At 40.5% G+C, this 19,551-nt stretch overlaps 1 protein-coding gene across 2 annotated transcripts in view; it reads left to right on the plus strand.

The window, feature by feature from the left end:
* Positions 1-19,551, plus strand: part of NRK (Nik related kinase) — a 212,176-nt gene that overhangs the window by 177,037 nt on the left and 15,588 nt on the right. For both annotated transcript variants that reach the window (XM_069942941.1, XM_069942940.1), the window contains exons 28-29: positions 2,180-2,280; positions 8,830-8,979. In XM_069942941.1, coding sequence (XP_069799042.1) covers positions 2,180-2,280; positions 8,830-8,979 — 251 coding nt within the window. The remainder of the gene's footprint in view (positions 1-2,179; positions 2,281-8,829; positions 8,980-19,551) is intronic.

Here is a 19,551-nt window from a genome sequence, read left to right on the forward strand (position 1 = left end):
ATCAGGAGGTAACTAGTCACAGTTGTCACATAGGCAGAGTCTTCTACCAATGGTCCATCTCACCTGCTCCGGTCCGGCTGGAGCCTATTCTGAACTGTGTGAAATACCAGATCTCTCTAAAATAACGACAGATTTTTCTAAATAATGGACCATTTTTCTACACAAATCCCAGAAATAAAATGGTACTATCTGACATTTCAGAATAAAAATTCTGTTGTGCAGTTGTACGCTTGAATGGAATATAAAATGAGATGAAATGAAAGGTAAACAACATAATAGTGTTTTGTTACATTTCCAAAGCAGATGTTCACCTCTTAGCACAATAAAAAGAAAACCTGGTCATTTGCATTCGTTCTACAGAACAGTTTCCGAGTGTAGGTGCTCCCAAATTTTAAATCCAACTAATTCCAGGAAATGTCTGATTATAATATAAATACCATGTGGGCTGAAGCCCATTTACAGTTAATTGCTTAAATTGGTGTAATAAACAATTCAGTGAGTGATCATGTGTATTGCTTAATAGGCAGAAATAAACTTTTTTTTTTTTTTTTGCAAATAAATGAAATTACTAAATCATTTTCTTGTATTGTAATTCAGATGCCATTAAATTGTTTATTACATTACACGGCATGTGAAGTGATGTTGGCATATTTCTCAACACAGCAAACATCTGAAAAGCATCTGATAAGCCGACAACATTCAACTAAACATCACCCTTTACTGGATTATTAGACGTAATTGAATTTTATGACTTCATACAGAACATCTTCATAGAGAATCTGTACAGAACAGAAAGTGTCAGCTTATTATTAGGCTTAGCGGTCAGAAGGAAAACTCCAAGATTTCAGGAATATTTGAAAATATAGATAGTAAAATAGAAAATTTGAAAAAAAAATCACCAAAAATTCTTTTTATATTTAGCCTAAAAATGTTAAGTAAACAATTGGCCATTTTTTGATGACACATTCCCTTTAACCTAAGGCCGGGTTCACACTACGTAAAAAAACACGGCCGTATTTGCAAAATAACGGCCGTTGTTTGCGCAACTACGGCCATTAGTATGAAATATGGCCATGTTTTTTACGTAGTGTGAACATAGCCTCATACTGTCATATAAACATCACAGTGTGCTATGAGTCCAGACAATAGTGGTATGCTTCATTGTAGTGTGCACAAGAGGAAAAAGCAAGATAATATTTTCAGAGTGTATAGCAGGGTTCAGGAATATCATATAAATAGAGACAACACTAAAGAATTCCCCCACTCTCTAAAGGCGGTTTTCTTAACTAACAAAGTTATTTATCACTTGTCTAAACATTGCACAGGGCAGGGAGGAAGAAAAGAGAGATGTCACAGGACTGGGGCACAGACAATTTAGACCACGCCACATTGACTCTGCTGCTGCAGATCAAAAGTAAATTTTTTACCCTAATCAAGGCACCGAGCACGCGACCAGGAAGGACTTACTCTCATCAAATGGATAGTACCAGCGGTTTGTGGGGTGGGTTGGTGGATATCGTGTAACTTTTAAGTCTTCAACCTTCCTTCACTCCCCATTCTTAGCCTGCTTTAAATTTCATTTACAAATGATACACTTGTAGAGATGAGCGAACATCCCGTTATTCAGTTCGGATCCCAAACATTTAAAAAAATGTTTGTCGAACATTCCCCCAAAAAATAACCAACGTACAGTAGAAGCGTAGGCTTCGGTGTACACACATGCGTACAGGTTATCACGTGTAAAGCGTAAATTACGCAGTTGCGTACGTTTCGGTCTAGGGTTACGCACATGTGTGCAGATTATCAGGAGCAAAGCATAAATTGCGCAGTTGGGTACTTCGGGAGATAAACGTTCGCATGTTCGAAAATGATTGTCATAATAATTCCGATCACCGAACAAATTGTTTATGATCGGCAAACAGAAAAAATTAGCACCATGTTCGTACCAACATACGAACATTTACTGTATTTCCACTATTATAAGCTATATGTAATATATAGGTGTTTTTCTGGTAATTATATGTATTTCTGGACAACTTATGGTATATATACAGAAATTGTAGATGTTCAAAACCATATTATAGCAATGCACAATTATTTTTAACCTTTACATTGGCAGGTATAACATGATGTTTTTTTCTCTTCTCATAATATTTCCTTATTCTTTTTTTCATTGCAGTTAAATATGAAAGAATAAAATTTCTTGTTATTGCTCTGAAGAACTCTGTGGAAGTGTATGCATGGGCGCCAAAGCCATACCATAAATTTATGGCTTTTAAGGTGAGTCATCCATCATTTCTGAATAAAATGTGCCACTTGTGCACTGAACAGTGTCAGTCCAACTACCGTTAAATTGCGCTTTCCAAAATACACTTTCTCCTCTTCCTTCTTCTTTCCCCTAAAAGTGTTTCCTCATTTAATTTTATTTCAGATTATTGCACTTTCTATAACCAATGTGAGGACTATAGCAGTGACTCGGTCCAGCAGAAATCAACCACTGCTGAGATGACTCACACAGTAAATTGGAGTCTGCTCATATTTTAAGCCATTTATGTATTCTCACTCTTACTTTGACACCTTGGACATCAATCGAGCTATGCAAAAGTTTCAAAGACCTAAGATTAGTTTACAATTTAGTGTTCACACTATAGAAAACCGAAAAAAATTGCACAATTATTTAGAAGTATAACAAAGTCCTTTATTCCCATTAGCTCCTGATGAAGTGAGCGAAACGTGCGTCGGGCTGGTGGGCCGGACGGGGGTAAGATCTCAGTGTTGGTTTGTTTTTCACTTGTGTGGTCGCATAGGAATTGGAATCTGTAGGGCCTTACTTGTGGTGCTCTATTCATTACCTGGCTGGCCGCTGAGGGGTTACAAACAGTCTCTCCTCCATTATACTATATCATATTACACTACATCCATGCTGTCACTGCATTGCAGGTTAAACACTTGTCATTGCTATAATTTCAGTGACCACTAGATGGTAGTGTTGCAATTGGTACACATAGTATTGCAGCACTCATAATTTCTAATTTTATATTGATTTACCACACTGAAATCTTTCTCCCCCTCTGGCCTTGTGTTATCTGTGTCTTTTCCCATGAAATTCCCTAGTTTTTATCAATTTTTTGTACATGTAAATAAAGGACTTTGTTATACTTCTAAATAATTGTGCAATTTTTTTTGGTTTTCTATATGGTTTTGTTGCACTGTATGTTGTTTAGGCAGGACTTTCTTTTGGGTTGTGTGTTCACACTATGTTTTTCCTGTCCAGTTAATGGATCAGTTTTCAATTATATATTTTAAAGTACACAAAAATGCGCTCAATCACGTTTTTGTGCTACAGCAGCAAAATTCATGATTAAATGAGACCCCAGAATCTGAAATATTGCATCAACTGCACAGATACAAGGATATTACTGTGATCTTAAAGTGTACCTATCATAAAAAAAAAAAAAAAAAAAAAACTTTTGACATGTTACAGAGACATGGCAAAAGTTTTGATTGGTTCGGGTCTGAGTGTTCAGACTCACGCTGACTGTGAGAACGAGCGGGGAGGGGTCCGCACTGCAGAGCATCTGCTCACCGCTCTGTGTCAGATAAGAGTTGGGCTTTATAGACTTACACTAGGAGGGCGACTCGTCACTTGACACAGAGCCAGGGGAGGACTGGACTTCGCCCAGACTTCTCCCACCTCATTTTTTACGTTCGGTTCAGGTCTGACCCCTCAGACCTGGAACAATCAAAACATTTGACATATCTCTATGACATATCAAAAGTTTTGATCAGCTCGGATCTGAGTGTTCAGACCCAAACCGATCACAAGAACAAGCGGGGAGAGGACACACTACAGCACAGTCTACTCCTACTCTGTGTTGGAAAAAAAGAGTCTGGCTCATAAATTTTTTTTCTTACACACAGTGGGAGTGGACGCGCTGCAGTGGAGTCCTCTGCCCGCTTGTTCTCACGATCGGTTTGGGTCTGAACACTCAGACCCGGACTGATCAAAACTTTGGCATGTCTCTGCGAAATGTCGAAAGTTTTTACAAACGGCAGATACACTTTAAAGGGAATGTGACTTCAGAAAATTACATTATTTTAAACAAGTTTAGCATGTTAAAAATACTTTTAAGAATTATTTTGTGATTTTATTTTTTATTCCTATTTTCCATTTCACTATCTACAGTATATTTAAAAATAATCCTAAAATCTTGTACTTTCCTTTTGACCACTAAGGCTGGATGTACATTTATCCTGCGGTCCAGCATCCTTCTGTTTTGACAACTGATGCCACAACTGATGGCAGAAATACATCAGTTGTCCTATCTTTTTTTTTATATATATTAACCCTTTCAAGACCATGGGTCATTGATTCCTCAATGCCCAGGTTGTTTTTCTTATAATGATCCCATAAGCTAAAGTCCCTAGCTCTGCCCCCTCTGTCTCCTGCCGCTGTTAGAAGCTTGTAACAATGGCAGGGGAGAGAGGGGAGGGGGCAGAGCTCGAGGCCGCACGACGGTCTTACCTTCCTCCCTTCCCTGCCGGCTTCCATGGCCAGGACACCAGAAGCCTGAGGCTTCTGGTGTCCATGGCTACCTTCAAGGCTCTCTCTGCAGAGGGAGAATTCTCTGTCTGAAGCCCTATTGATGCAGCGGTCATTATGACCCCATTATCTATAGGGTTAACTCTCAGCACCAGAGCGCGACTGCTGACAGTTGCAGCGGGTCCCCAGCTATCACTGACAGCCAAGATACACTGCAGATGACACAGGCGTAACTTCTGTGCCTGTGTCATCCTGCATTGTAAATTAACATCACTGCAGCAACGTTAATTTACTGTGCAACGGTAGGAGGGGTTAAACATCAAGGATGAACGTCAGAACACAGCAAACAGTGTTCTGGTATATAGCGGGTACGGCGATCCGATGGCACTATTAACACGCCGGATACTTTAAACTGTCCTATTAATATCAATGGGATCAGTTCAAAGATAAGTTTCCATCCAGTCATTTTCTACTGCCCCAGATGGAGACGCTGCCAGATAATTGAGAACCCGGCCTAAGCCTACAACTAAAATAAGCCTTCCTTCTCCATACATAACACTGTCCAACAGTGTCCTTCTTATCGTCACTGAAAGGAGTACAGTTAAAGATGACACAGGTAAACACATAAGATATCTATTCACAATAGCTGATGCTTAGAGCTCAGTCTAAGTGCACCCCCACCACCACCAGCAGAACGACCACTGCACTGGTCACACAGCATGCCCAGAACACCCTCCCATTCATGTGGATATGATTTGGTCCAGTCTATTGTCTCTATGTCCACAGGGCTTGCTGCAAAGCATATCTCTAAATGCTGTGACTGTATGTACTGACAATGAAAAATAAGAAGTATAATCTGCATATACATAATATATACATCTTATCCCAATGCAACATTTAAGCTTTGCATCAAAGAATTTGAATGAAACTGAAGTTTACTTGGTGTCTCCTTGTGTGTGCACAACTGAATGATCTACAAAAGAATTGCTGTTCAAATAAAATAATTTAGGTATAAAGCTCGGTACAGTTGAACACTACAATCCAAAGCTATAACCTTCAAATCAAAGGTTAGTTTTGTGAGACTGTGCTCTTTATATCTGAGTATCAGCCATGGGATCAGCAGCAGGCGTCACGCAAGATGCAAGGTCCTAGATCAAACTGATTGGAAGTCTTTAGAGTTCTGAGATACAATCCCCCGTGCAGCCTCAAACAACAGAGATTTAAGGAGAAAGGTAACGAGGGATTTCGGAAGAAACATACATTGGGAACACTGTCATGGGAGGCATGATATTTTCTGTCAGGCTTATTGTTTATACATGTTTTCCACAAACTCTGTTATTATAAATTTAAGTAGAACAATTATAGTTTTTAAGTAATAAAAAGTCTGGAGTGTGATCCAGTTGGCCTAGATTATAGACATAATGTAAATACGTAGAATACTGGGGGTGACGTGTAGATTTTAGAAGAAGTTTAAAATCATATATTTTTTTTTAGTCTATTCATCAATGTCACACAAGTTCTGGAAATCTGGGTGGCAAACCCTTAGGTACAGTAATAGTAAGCATTAGTTACATTAGCAAATAATTGCACCTCATCAAGAAACTATTGCACGCCTGCTATTTTATAGTTTTTAAATGATCAATTCTAAAATATCAATGTGCTGGCTGAGGACCAGACATTGCAGAAAAGAAATACAGGCTTTACTATAATATAGTGTAAAGAGGGACCATTGCTTTATAAGGGTAGGTTCACACTACGGAATCCGCACGGAGAAGTTCCTGGAGGATTCCGTTACTCATAACCACTCACGGTCGCGCGCCTCTCCGCCCATGGCATAGACACCATTCTATGGCCGGGCGGATTCTGCATTCCGTCAAAAGAACTGACGTGTCAATTCTTTCAGTGGAACGCGGAATCGGCCAGGCCATTGAATTGTGTCTATGGAGCCGGTGGAGAGGCACGCTGCCACGAATGGGCTCCATCGAAGCTTCTCTACGTGGATTCCGTAGTGTGAACCTACCCTAACCGTTGCTAGGAAGTGAGAAAATATTGCCCTCTAAGTCCTGATATTAGGGGCCATGGCTGCAGGTGGGGGACGGGAGAGTGACACAAGAAGATATATAAACCAAAAGTGAAAAAGTACGGAATATAACACATACATGACTAAAAATATTCACAAATAATAAAATGTTTCTAATATTTTTATCTAACTATAAGGCTAAATTCACACACACAGTAAAATAAAGGCTTTTGGCGCTATACAGCCTTTTTTTCCATCTATTCACACATTGTTTTAGTTTCACTCAAAATTATAGTCGTACTTACTGTAGCTTTCAATTAACTGTGTGTGAACCTAGCCTAACAGTAATCTTCAAGGGGTTCTCTCTAACTAAGACTATACTTTCCATCTATAAACAGTAAGACTGAAGCCACGCTGTTTTATTACTTTCCGTTTATCTGATCCGCTGTTTACTTTAAACGTGCAGGAAAAAGTGGTCAATTTTCTTTTCTAAAAATACATTTCAATCCTTTTTTTTAATAATGTAACTCAATGGAAAATTGATCCTGATGGATGGTATACAATACAATGCATTTTCCCCCCATATGTTAAATGGACCGCAAAAATGCAGTGTGGCCCTAGCCTAACAGCAAGTTTAGTACAGAATATAATAGGAATGTACATGACTAAAAGTTAAGATTTTAATAACATTATTTCTAATGCCCTTTAATCGCATATTACAGTGATCCTTAACATTGCCCTTTGTAGATGGATGATGTCCAGCTTATAGTTATGAATTTGTAGTGTGCATACACAATCAAGCAGTTATTCGAGTCAAGCCTTTGCAAACAAGCAGCGTTCGACAACATTGGTGCTTGTTATTGGCTTCTCTTCCATCTAAAAGGGCCCCTAGACTGTCTAGCTTAAAGAGACTCTGTCAGTAGGATTATGCTGTCCTATCTCAGGGTAGCATAAACTAATGACAGAGAAGCCAAATAAAATGATGCATCACTTAGATTGTTCTGTGCAGCTGATTCAGAGATCTACTCCTGAATACATGGACAATAAGTAGTCCTCTCCATTATGTGCATGAGCCCAGTAGTCCTCAATATTCATGAGAAGCAGAAAACTCCGCCCACCAGCTGCTGATTGGCAGTTATCTATCCATGCTCTATATAGGCAGTCGGCTGTCAATCAGCAGCTGGAGGGCAGGGGAGGGGTGTGGCAAGAATCCTATTCTCCTGCATATTAGGAGAACATCTGAACAGATGTAAGTAATACACCGATTTGTTGAGCATTTCTGTCACTAGTTTATGCTTCCCTTATTTAAGGCATCACAAACCTAGTGACAGATTCCATTTAAGTTTAGACAGGCTATTAGGTGGCCTAAACTACGCTAGATCCTTTGTCGGATAAAACGTAAATGGTGTCTAAAACACATAATAAATGTGGTATACTAGCATTTTTTTCTCCCAAAAAAGTGTGTTATTTTTCTCTCTCTCTCTCCTTGTCTCTATTCTTTCATTCCAGTCTGAAACTGTGTTATCCAGTTCTTTATCTGCTTGAAAACTATCTGACAAGTAATAATCAAACACAATAGACAAGTGACCCAGTATTATTTTCTGTCACCTACGTATTTGTAACATTTTAAACAGCATGCTATTAGCTGTTCTGATACCGTACAAGTGATGTCAATAAAAGCCTTTCAACTGCGTTAAAGCAGAGAACAGTACTAACTAAGAGATTGACAGTACAGCAGAAACTACTTCTTGTATATAATATCATAGACACAGAACAGAGGATAATAAACTGTGCTCCACCTGTAATATCACCAGTCCCCATGTTGTTACATGTCAAGTGGTTTACTATTGTACTATAAGGCCTATTTACTTCTCTGAGCTTCCCTCTCTATTCTTCTGTACACCCAAATGTTGTATTCATTGTAGGCAGGTGAACATTGTTGAGTTCCAGTTTTGCCAATGTAGTCCCCATTCTCTGAACCAGTTGGGGTCCCAGCAGTCGGACACCAATTTAATCAGCTTGTTATCCCTTATCCTATGGATAGCGGATACTATTTTGATATCAATGGACCCTTAAAGGACATTTAGGTAATGGGGAACGGCTGTTGGTTGTTGGACTACCTGGATAAACGTAAGGTGGTGCAGTGGATGAGTTTTGTTTTATGATAGCTGACTGCCCTATTAGAATACTAATAACTGAATCATTATATCGACATAAATATTATTGTGTTATATTCCATTTGTGTCTTTTTTTTTTTTTGTTTTAGGCATTTTCATCACTGCATCAAAAACCATTATTTGTCGACCTAACAGTGGAAAATGGGCAGCGGCTAAAGGTTATTTATGGATCATCGGTGGGATTCCATGCCATTGATGTTGACTCTGGGACAGTCTATGACCTTTATCTGCCCACACATGTAAGGATTACATTAGCATTATGCTCTCTTTTTAGATTTGAAATGTTTTTTTTTTGTTCATATAAACCATATATTTGTAACTCAAATCAGGATTTCAGTATCCTTAGCTATTGTTTCAGGTTAATATGTGGTGGCCGATGTACCAATAAATGAAGGCATTAAAAGAATAGACAAAAGTGATAAACTGTGTTATGAGCAGCGTAAAACACTGCGCTAGAAGTAACAGTGCAACACAATAGGGCAGATGGCAACACTTCTCGTCTCTAAGGCCCCCTTCACACTTCCATGGCTGTTTATACACTCAGAAGACACTGATAAGGAAACCTTTCAGGAGCGTCAGGCAAGCATCAGTGTTTCCTGACCATAAAAATGGAGGAAAAAAAAGAAACATACTCACTTGCTCCTCCTCCCTCCGCCTATGGGCTTTAGGAGCACACAAGTGATGTCATTTGTGCATCACAACACAGGAACGACAACGGAAGAAGTAGCCTTTTGTGGCCAGAGGTATAATGCTGCCTCTGGCTAGAAGAGTGATCGACAGGGCTGAGAGGCAACGGTTCCCAGCCCTGTCAAAAACAGTGCCACATTTAATTGTATGTGTTCTTTATTATCTTCTAGAATTCCGAATACCCCCATAGGGTTCTATAGGAAATCCATGCCAGATTTCCGGACAATTATAGGACATGTCCTATAAATTCTGGGTGTGTTTTTTGGCACAGACACCCTTCAAGAAAAATCCTGAAGGGTGTCCCTGCCCATAGAACCCTAAGATATTAAGGGGGGCCTTATACTTTCCTGCCCTAAAGCTTCAGACATACAATTTATTATGGGGGGGGCTTTCGGTGATTTATGGGATATTTGTTATCAAATAGTTCTGAAATGCAAAAGCACTAAAGTATAGTAGACAGAGGATGCTAATTCAGTTTAAGTGGAAGGATATAGAGAAATCTATGTAGCAACCAACACTGAAAATAGATATTCTGTCTAATTTGAAAAGGTTTGACATAAAGGAAAATATTTGTTATTTATGAGTTTGTGAAAATTATAATTGTGGCAAAAAGCCAATTTACTGAAATGATGCTTCCTAGTGAGCAGGTATTTACAGATAAATAGAAAGGTGTAATGGATGCACCAAAAGGTCTGCACCCAGGAAACCGATGATCTGAAAATAACAGGTCTCTGTGTAAAGCAATTTCTACATCTCAGCTGTTCACCATAGTCCTCCCATCCTGCCTACTCTCTTCCTTCAGCACTGCCATTTCCCTGCCTAAAGCTGTTGCAAAATATCTCATTTCACTGCAGACTATTGCATCAGTGAAGTTGTAGCACCTACTTCTTTCTGCTTAAGGAGATGGTGAAGTAGGCTGGAGAGGCTGGTCAAAGATAGCGATCAATTTGTGGTGGGGCTAGAGCTCAGAGACAACATCCAGCCAACCCAAGAGGATGATGCGTTGTCACTAGAGGGAAGGAGGCAGTGGCATAGCTACCACGGAGGCAGACCACACAAGTGCTACAGGGCCCATGCAGCAGGAGGGCATGGAGAGCATCCCCCTGCCCCCGGACAGCTGCTGGCAGTGCCCCGGACAAGCATACACATGTTCACCTGAACAGGAGTAGTCCACTGCCGTTCTTTCGGGGAGCCGGGGAGAGCAAAGTAACACTGGAGGAGTATATATGTGTGTGGAGCAGGGAAGGTACAGGATTCATGGGGCCCACACAGTGTTTTGCTATGGGGCCCATGAATTCTAGCTATGCCCCTGGCAGGTGGAGCCAGCAATAATACAAATTTTGTAGTCCTATTTTCCATTTCGTCTCAGTTTTTAAGAACAGAAAATCATACCAAAGCCACTACTTTTAGTGATAACATTATATTAGAAAGGTACATATTTTGGGGTAATTGTATTTAAATAAAACTATTTTCTGAAACCAGAGTACCCCTTTAATATGTACTCATGATAAAAGGAGAATAGCCAGCTGTAATGTATGTTTCACCATGTCCATAAAGGTGATTTTTTTTAAGAATGCAATTTCTTACTTCCTAACATCATTCACCATATGATGTCTCTCATCCTCAGTTCCCTATACCGGCTGCTATTTTAACCACCAAACACATCCCCCCCTAGTAACCTAATTGCTGTAACTTTCATTTTGTATTGTACCTACAGTAGAAAAACAGGAATAAGAGTGCGAATGTGAATCTAGCCCAATTTACATGGATCATACCAGATTCATGTACTCTCTAAGTTGTACTAAACTTTTTTACAGTGTTAGGCCGGGTTCAAACTACATAAAAAAACACGGCTGTATTTCATACTAACGGCCGTAGTTGCGCAAACAACGGCCATCATTTGCAAAATAACGGACGTTGTTTATTCAACTACGGCCATTAGTATGAAATACGGCCGTGTTTTTTTTTTACGTACTGTGAACATAGCCTTAGCCACATTAGAATAAAATCTAATAACATATATTACTGTACATGTGTATATATTTGCATTCGCCAAACAACAAACTTTCACAACTAAACAGCTATTTTCTAACATTCAGCATTTTGTGAACAATTTTATGTCTTGAAATGCACAGACTTTACAGCTGCCTAACTGCATTGATTACTCTCCATGTGCTAGGTAATTGTCAGATACCATTGATTTCAATGGAGTTGGATTTTTCGAGTAGTGCTTTATCCTCTTCACTAAATTGCAATGAACAGCGAGTCAGCAGATGAGAAAAGAAAGATCTGTAGTGTGGCATCCTGAAACAACATTTATGGCAATGTTCTTCCCTCTAAATTGTTACCATGTGTGGGTGAAGGGGAATGGGCACAAGCATTTTGGATGTATAGATGTCATTTATCTCAGTTTAATTTTTAATGAATGTCCAATAATTTTTAATAACAGAATTACATGGGATAAATCACAAGCATGATTTAAAGGGAAACTAACAGCAGGTTAAAGGACTCTAACCTGCTGTTTTGTTCCCACAGTGCACAGGCTGCTTAGAATGAAAGTCATTTTCTTACTGTACCTTCATCCTCGGTGCTGTTTTCATGAAATCTTCAGTTTAAACAATACGTAAATAAGACCGTTTGGTGCACTGGGGCGTGGCTATGGCCCTCAATGACTGCCCCCCCCTTATTAATATTCATGCAACACTCTGCATGTTCACACTTACCGAATCCGCAGCAGATTTCATTTCAATAACTGAACACAGCATTAAATCTGCACCATCAAATCTGTTGCGGATCTGCTGCAGATCCTGTAGGTGTGAACGCACCCTTACACGGAGCGATAATTCGCCCAATCAATCATTTAACGATTTTGAAGCAACGATTTGGTTTTTATAACGATCAGCGTTTAGACGAATAAATCGTTAGAAAAATCATTATTGCGATCGTTTTTAAGATCACTTAAGCCCATTTTTTACCTAGGGTAAATCGATGAAAGACTGTTTACACAAAGCGACCTACGAATTTTCAGCGAACGACGATTTAAGAACATGTTGAAAGATCAAAATTAACGATTTCTCACTCGTCGTTTGAACGTTTGCTGTGTTTACATGGTACGATTATTGTACAAATGCGATTGTTATTGCGAAAATTTGAACGATAATCGTTCAGTGTAAACGCAGCATTAGTATTCATGATGAGGGGCGGGGCTGATCAGTGCACTGAGAGCTGTAGTCCCGCCCTCAGTGCAACAAACTGCTTAATTTGCATCTTATCTAAACGGAAGAGTTTACAAAGAAAAAATACAGTGGATGAAGGAAAGAAAATCACCTTCATTCCCAGTATTCTGTGCTCTATGGGTACAAAACAAAGTAATCTAACCTGCTGTTAGTTTCCCTTTAATATGTTCATATACAAGCTGTATTCTAGATCAGATAGGCTGTAATACTTACTAGATCAGTATTGCAAGAATGGCAGAAAAAAAATGGTTTCATTGTGTTACATGCATTTTCACATCATTGAATCATCATCATCACTGCGGCCTAGAATTGCACGTCCTGCGCCGGCACACTTTGCAGCAACATTAGCCACATTGTGTCCTGCGGTCTGTTCGGCAGGTGATGCAGTTATTGTCCTAAAAAAATACTTTTAAACTTGAAGCCCGTGCCAAACAGGAGTATCTGTGTCCTAACTTTTCATCACTTTTCCTTAAAGGGGTACTCCAGCGGGGGGCTATTTTGGGATCTGGCCAGGGAGGAGGTGGCTGAGAGAAAAGACGTCCATTCACCTCCCCGGATCCAGCGGTGGGTCCCGTATCGCGGCGCTCCGGTCCCCGGTTCCCGGCCCCTTCCTGGTGTCTGACGTGGGCTCGAGACGTGACGTCTCAAGTCCGCTCAGCCAGTCAGTGACAGAGGCGAAATCTGAGCAGACTTGAAACAGATCCCGCCTCTGTTACTGACTGAGCTGAGCGGACTTGAGACGTCACGTCTCGAGCCCGCGTCAGACACCAGGAAGCGGCCGGGAACCGGGGACCAGATCGCCGCGATACGCCGCCGGCCAGATCCAAAAATAGCCCCCCGCTGGAGTACCCCTTTAAAAATCCAGCCCATGTGTCGGGCTGCCACAGGTGGGGAATAGGAGGCAATCTGCCTGGAGCATTCCTAATGATGAAGAGGGTGGGAAGGAGGGACAGAGAGGTTGTGCAAAGTTAGGGCACAGATACTCCCGTTTGGAACGGGCTTCAAGTTTAAAAGTATTTTTTAGGACAATAACTGCATCACCTGCAGAACGGACCCCAGGACAGATCTTGGATTAAAAGCAGCTATCTGAAGGTACAAGTGGTTTGGGGGGGGTTCAGATTATGGGTACAGAGTCGCTTTAAACAGAATGAAAAAGATTTTCACAGGAGTACCCCTTTAAGGTGTGACGGGTCTTTCGGGCCTCTGCGTATTTTATAGATGTATATTATTTTCCTGCTTAGCAGTTCAGGAATCATCTTTACCTCCATTAAGGTAGAACTGCTTGCTGGAAGATAGCCCAGATGAAGATGTGCAACCAATCCATGTAAGGAGAGAAATATGTAGTGTCCTTAAAAGATGTAACAAATATGCTGGTAGCTTCCATTATCCTGGCTGTTGTTATCACTTATAAGTATATAAAATACAGCTTAAAAAAAGCAAGTAACTCAGCAGATCACCAGGGGGAAGCAATTCTTGTACATTAGGAGGACAATATTATAGCAATAAAGTTCTTGTGTGATAGCTCCATAGTTATTAGGAGGGATTGCTTTTGTCAAGCTCAGTTCTTCTTATATTCTACATATATGACCTTCACCTAAGGAAAGACATAATAGAAACCTCAGCTATTTAGGAGAATGAGTTAAATGTATGTAATGTAATGGGCTTTAAAATTGATAGCATTTGTATAGACCATCTATGTTAAATCGGCTGTGGTCTTATTCCAGATACCCCCTCCGATCAGTTGTTTACCCCTGGGGCAAATGCACTTGTACTGCTTCGCAGATAGCAACATGGGTCACTCGTGAATGGACAACAATGAGAGAGAGAGGTTTTTTTATGGATAACAATTATTTTACGTACAAGTATGCTTACTCTGGATATTTTACGTAATATGCTTACTCTGGATATTAAAGGGTTACTCCAGCAAAACTCTTTTTCTTTCAAACCAACTGGTTTCAGAAAGTTAAAGGGGTTGTCCGGCGAAAAACAATTATTCACAGAATAACACACATTACAAAGTTATACAACTTTGTAATGTATGTTATGTCTGTGAATGGCCCCCTTCCCCGTGTTTCCCCCCACCCACGCTAGACCCGGAAGTGTGGTGCATTATACTCACCGCATGTCGTGTCGTCCACGGTCTCCGATCGTCAGCAGTGACGTCTTCTTCGGGAGCTTGGCGGATCTTCCCGAGTGCCGGCCGCCCTCTGCAGCGTCATCCGAAGCTCAGCCGCGATTGGCTGAGCATAACTGTGCTCAGCCAATCGCGGCTGAGCGGCTGATGACGCGGCCACGTCATCAGCTGCTCAGCCGCGATTGGCTGAGCACAGTTATGCTCAGCCAATCGCGGCTGAGCTTCGGATGACGCTGCAGAGGGCGGCCGGCACTCGGGAAGATCCGCCAAGCTCCCGAAGAAGACGTCACTGCTGACGATCGGAGACCGTGGTCGGCACGCGACAGGTAATGTATAGCGCACCACACTTCCGGGTACACGGGTGGGGGTGGTGGGACACGGGGAAGGGGGCCATTCACAGACATAACATACATTACAAAGTTGTATAACTTTGTAATGTGTGTTATTCTGTGAATAATTGTTTTTCGCCGGACAACCCCTTTAAATAAATTTGTAATTTACTTCTATTTAAAAATCTCAAGCCTTCATATGCTTATCAGCTGCTGTATGTCCTGAAACAATATTGTTTTCTGACACAGTGCTCTCTGCTTCCACCTCTGTCCAAGACAGGAACTGTCCAGAGCAGCAGAGGTTTTCTATGAAAATTTGCTCCTGCTCTGGACAGTTCCTGTCTTGGACAGAGGTGGAAGCAAGGAGCACTGTGTCAGACTGAAAAGAAAACAACATTTCCTGCAGGGCATACAGCAGATGATAGGTATAGGAAGACTTGAGATTTTTGAATAGAAATAAAATACAAATGTATATAGCTTTCGGAGAGCAGTTGTTCTGAAAGAAAAAGATTTTCGCTGGACAACCCCTTTAAACTGTGCACACGCTTCCCTGTTTTATCCCAGTGGATATGTTGCCATGTATAACATGTAAGTCACATAGTTTGAAATGTTGTTAATAGATGGTATAAACAACTAACATCAGGAGTATACAGGTGAGTATATAGGTAGTGAGGATATATTTTCATCAAACTGTTGAAGCCCACTTGCCACTTCACATCTACCTGATTCAAGAGGGCCCCTAACCTACATGGTGGGCAGTGACTGGGCCATGCCACACCACACCACAGATTAATCTCTAAGGGTCTGTTTACACAGAAAAATGTATCTGACAGATTTTTGAAGCCGAAGCCAGGAATGGATTTGAAAAGAGGATAGATCCCAGTCTGTCCTTTATGACCTGTTCCCTGCTTATAGTCTGTTCCTGGATAAATCTGTCTGTGTAAACGCACCATTACGTGCCCTTTTTCCTACCATATGCCCAATATAATAAATTTGTCTTCTTATGTGACAGAACGGCATTTGGGACCCATCTGGTTTGTTGAGTCTGGTGCATTTACGATTTTTATACAATTTACAACTATGCCATGACAGCAGTGTCTAATGTGTTAAACAAGAGACCCCAAAAGTACCCAGGGGACTCCTTTATAATGGACAGACCTACAGACTGAGGCTCCAAACAGTGCCACTAATGGTCATATTAATACAGACTATGTTCACACTATGTAAGTTCCGCAGAAACGGACGTGATTTTTGCGGTACTTACGTAGTGCTGCAGGCTGAGGGAATCCTGGACGGAGTGTATACACATAGTATACATTTCGACCGGGATCCCTAGTGGCGCCGTAGAAAACCGACATGTCGGTTGACAGAATGGAGCGAGTGGCTCCGGCCGCACGCTAAATTGTGTGCTGTGGGGAGTTCTGTTGTGGGCGTGCACTGATCTTTTCTGAGACCGGCTGTTCAGTGACCCGGCCGGGTCACAGAACGGCCGGTCTTATACTACGTATAACCATAGCCTAAAACTGCCTTAACACAGAGAGATTTATCTGACAGATTTTTTAAGCTAAAGCCAGGAATGGATTTGAAAAGAGGATAGATCCCAGTCTTTCCTTTCTGACCTGTTCCCTGTTTATAGTTTATTCCTGGCTTTGGCTTCAGATCTGTCAGATAAATCTGTCTGTGTAAATGCGCCATTATAGCAACCAATCACAGCTCAGCTTTTATATAAGGGCCCAGTCACACTACTGAATCGTAGTATTATGTCAATTCTTGGAGCGGAGAGCGGAGGCACGAGCCCCCCCATTCAAACAAATAGCAGGCAGGATCCGGCACGGGGGTTCTGCGTGGAATTTTGGCACCGATTCCATAGTGTGAACGGGCCCTTAATGAGCTGTGTTAAAGTGAGAGCTGAGCTGTGATTGGTTGGTCTACTGCATGGACAAGTGCCTCAATAAAAATAGGAATTTATAGACAGCAATGTACATATTGCTTACTGCCAAAGATTTGAAGCCAAAGCCAGGAATGGATTTGAAAAGAGGAGAAATCTCAGGCTTTCATGTATGACCTGATCTCTGTTTATAGTCTGTTCCTGGTTTTGGCTTCAAATCTTTGGCAGATAATCTGTCAGATAATCTTTCTGCGTAAAAGGGCCCTTAGGTTTGACACCCCTGTACTAGTGTTATACTGATGTTTTGCTTGTCAGCTTATCGGGTGCTTAGATGCAAGCCTAAAAATCCTTGTTATCAGCACATCACATTGTGTCCGGATGACAATGAAATGAAGAATTTAAAGGGCCACACAAATAATCCAGAGATTGTTCGTATGGCTTGAGCTGCAAATAACTCATTTATAGCTTAATAAATGCCTAACAATGAGCACATCGCTCATAATCGGGGTGTGCTTGGCCTGTGTAAAGGGCCCTTTTACAATAGGAGGCATGGCAGTGTGACATAGTTTACATTGTAACCCTTTACTGAAATGCTGTACTCCATGACATAAAAGGAATAATTCATTTCCAATTAATTGAGGTCTTTTTTTTTTCCTTTGGCCTTACTTATGAAAAGTAGAGCAGCTAATAAAAAACAGGCTTAAAAATTATGTCCTTAATTTAAGGTTCCCCTCGGAGATTTTCTTGTGATCAGGCTTTTTTTTTTTTTTTTTTTTGTTCTAAGAGACTCATCTAAAAATAAACATCTCCCCTCCCTGTTCAGTGTCAATGATGTGAAATAATGTGTGGATCTTCTCAGTTCTTCTTCAGCCTATGGACCAGATAGCTCTGAAATCTCCAAATGGTCATTTGATTCAAAAGAGCATTTTCCAGATAGTGAGAGAGCAGAACAGATTGTCCCCAGAAGAAGACGGCTGTTCTCTCTCTCCTGTCACTGTCAATGATTTTTTAGTAGTCATATCTGTCATTGCCTCCACTGCTCATGAAAATACCAAGGCAGCGTATAAAGATTTCTCTCCAGCTGTGGATACCAGTGTTGGTATTACGGATAGTGATAGCAGAGAGATGGACGTCAGAGGTTGGCCTTCCATTGTTCTTCCTGGCAAGTAAAGAATGTTTGTCACATTGTGTGTCCTGTGTTAAGCACATTCATCATTGGAATAATTATTGATTAACATCCATTATTTTAGGATGAAAGAGTCTGCGTTTGCATGCTGAAATTTTGACAATTATGTGCGCTGTGTATATCGCATTTATACTATAGTTACATTTTTCTAGAAGAATTACTGTATGGCACTGTCATTCGTGCTGTTTTAGATGCCAATGCCAGAAGTAGATGATAAAAAGGAGGCCAAGTATACAGCAAAGATTCCACTTTTAATTGTTTTATCCGTTTATAATAAAAACTGCATTGAACCAGCATATAAAAGCAGCGTCAAGCTGTGAATGATATGTATATGTGATTGAGGATAACCTGCCTTCCTACAGAGTTATGATGATATAGTTATTATGGTAATCGCTACCATTAACAGCAAGAGTGTTGTTAGTCATTGTCCTCTGAGCCCTGCTTCCTGCTTAGGGTACCGAGGCCCCTCACATGAAATGTAAAAATCTCCAAAAATACCTATAAAATTACTATGAAACTAATTGTTGTAAGGTTATTCTTTTTATGCTTTCCCCTTATGTATGTATGATGATACTCAAGCAAAATATACATTCTGTGTATGCAAGTAGGGAACGTTGATGGGCATGACTGGTTCTCCCTCTTGGACGGTATTCGCAAACATTTAAGCACATTTTAGATTGGGAAAAAAGTGGTTCTAAAAAGCTCTTGAAACTTTGTGCGTGGGGTTGTAATTGACAGGTTGTGTGTTGTATTACAAATCAGCTCTATTCACTTTAATGGAATTGAGATGCAAAAGCACACTCAAACTGAGGACAAGAGTGGAGCAATATACAGTAATGGCACATTCTAATGATCGTGGGGGTCTGAGCACTCGGACCCTGGCCAATGAAAACTTTTGACATGTCTCTATGACATGCCAAAAGTAAAGTGTTTTTTTAATATATATATATATATATATATATATATATATATATATTGGCAGAGACATTTCAGAAAATTATTGTTAAGAATGACTCCATTCATACTCATTCCCATGTGATCAAATATTTTCTGGCTTTATAAGTGTGATGAATAATAAAAAAAAATATCTTACAACTTTCATAAGAAGAATAGATCACAACATAATCACTTCCTTTTCCCTATAATCCCTGTTCCTTGTTGGTTGAAGCACTTTTTCAGTTATTTTTGCTGTATTTTCCTTAGTAAATGTGTCCTCCTTGCTAAATTCTGGCTTATTCTTATTGTACATGTACAGGCATATGGAAATGGGCTGCTACAACTTATCCCTTGCCCCCCCCCCCCTTCTGGTCAGGAGAGGGTCCCTCTAAGACATTCCTCCTTATCCTTTCTT

This window comes from Dendropsophus ebraccatus, chromosome 10 (genome assembly GCF_027789765.1).
Source record: "Dendropsophus ebraccatus isolate aDenEbr1 chromosome 10, aDenEbr1.pat, whole genome shotgun sequence".
Taxonomy (NCBI): Eukaryota; Metazoa; Chordata; class Amphibia; order Anura; family Hylidae; genus Dendropsophus; species Dendropsophus ebraccatus.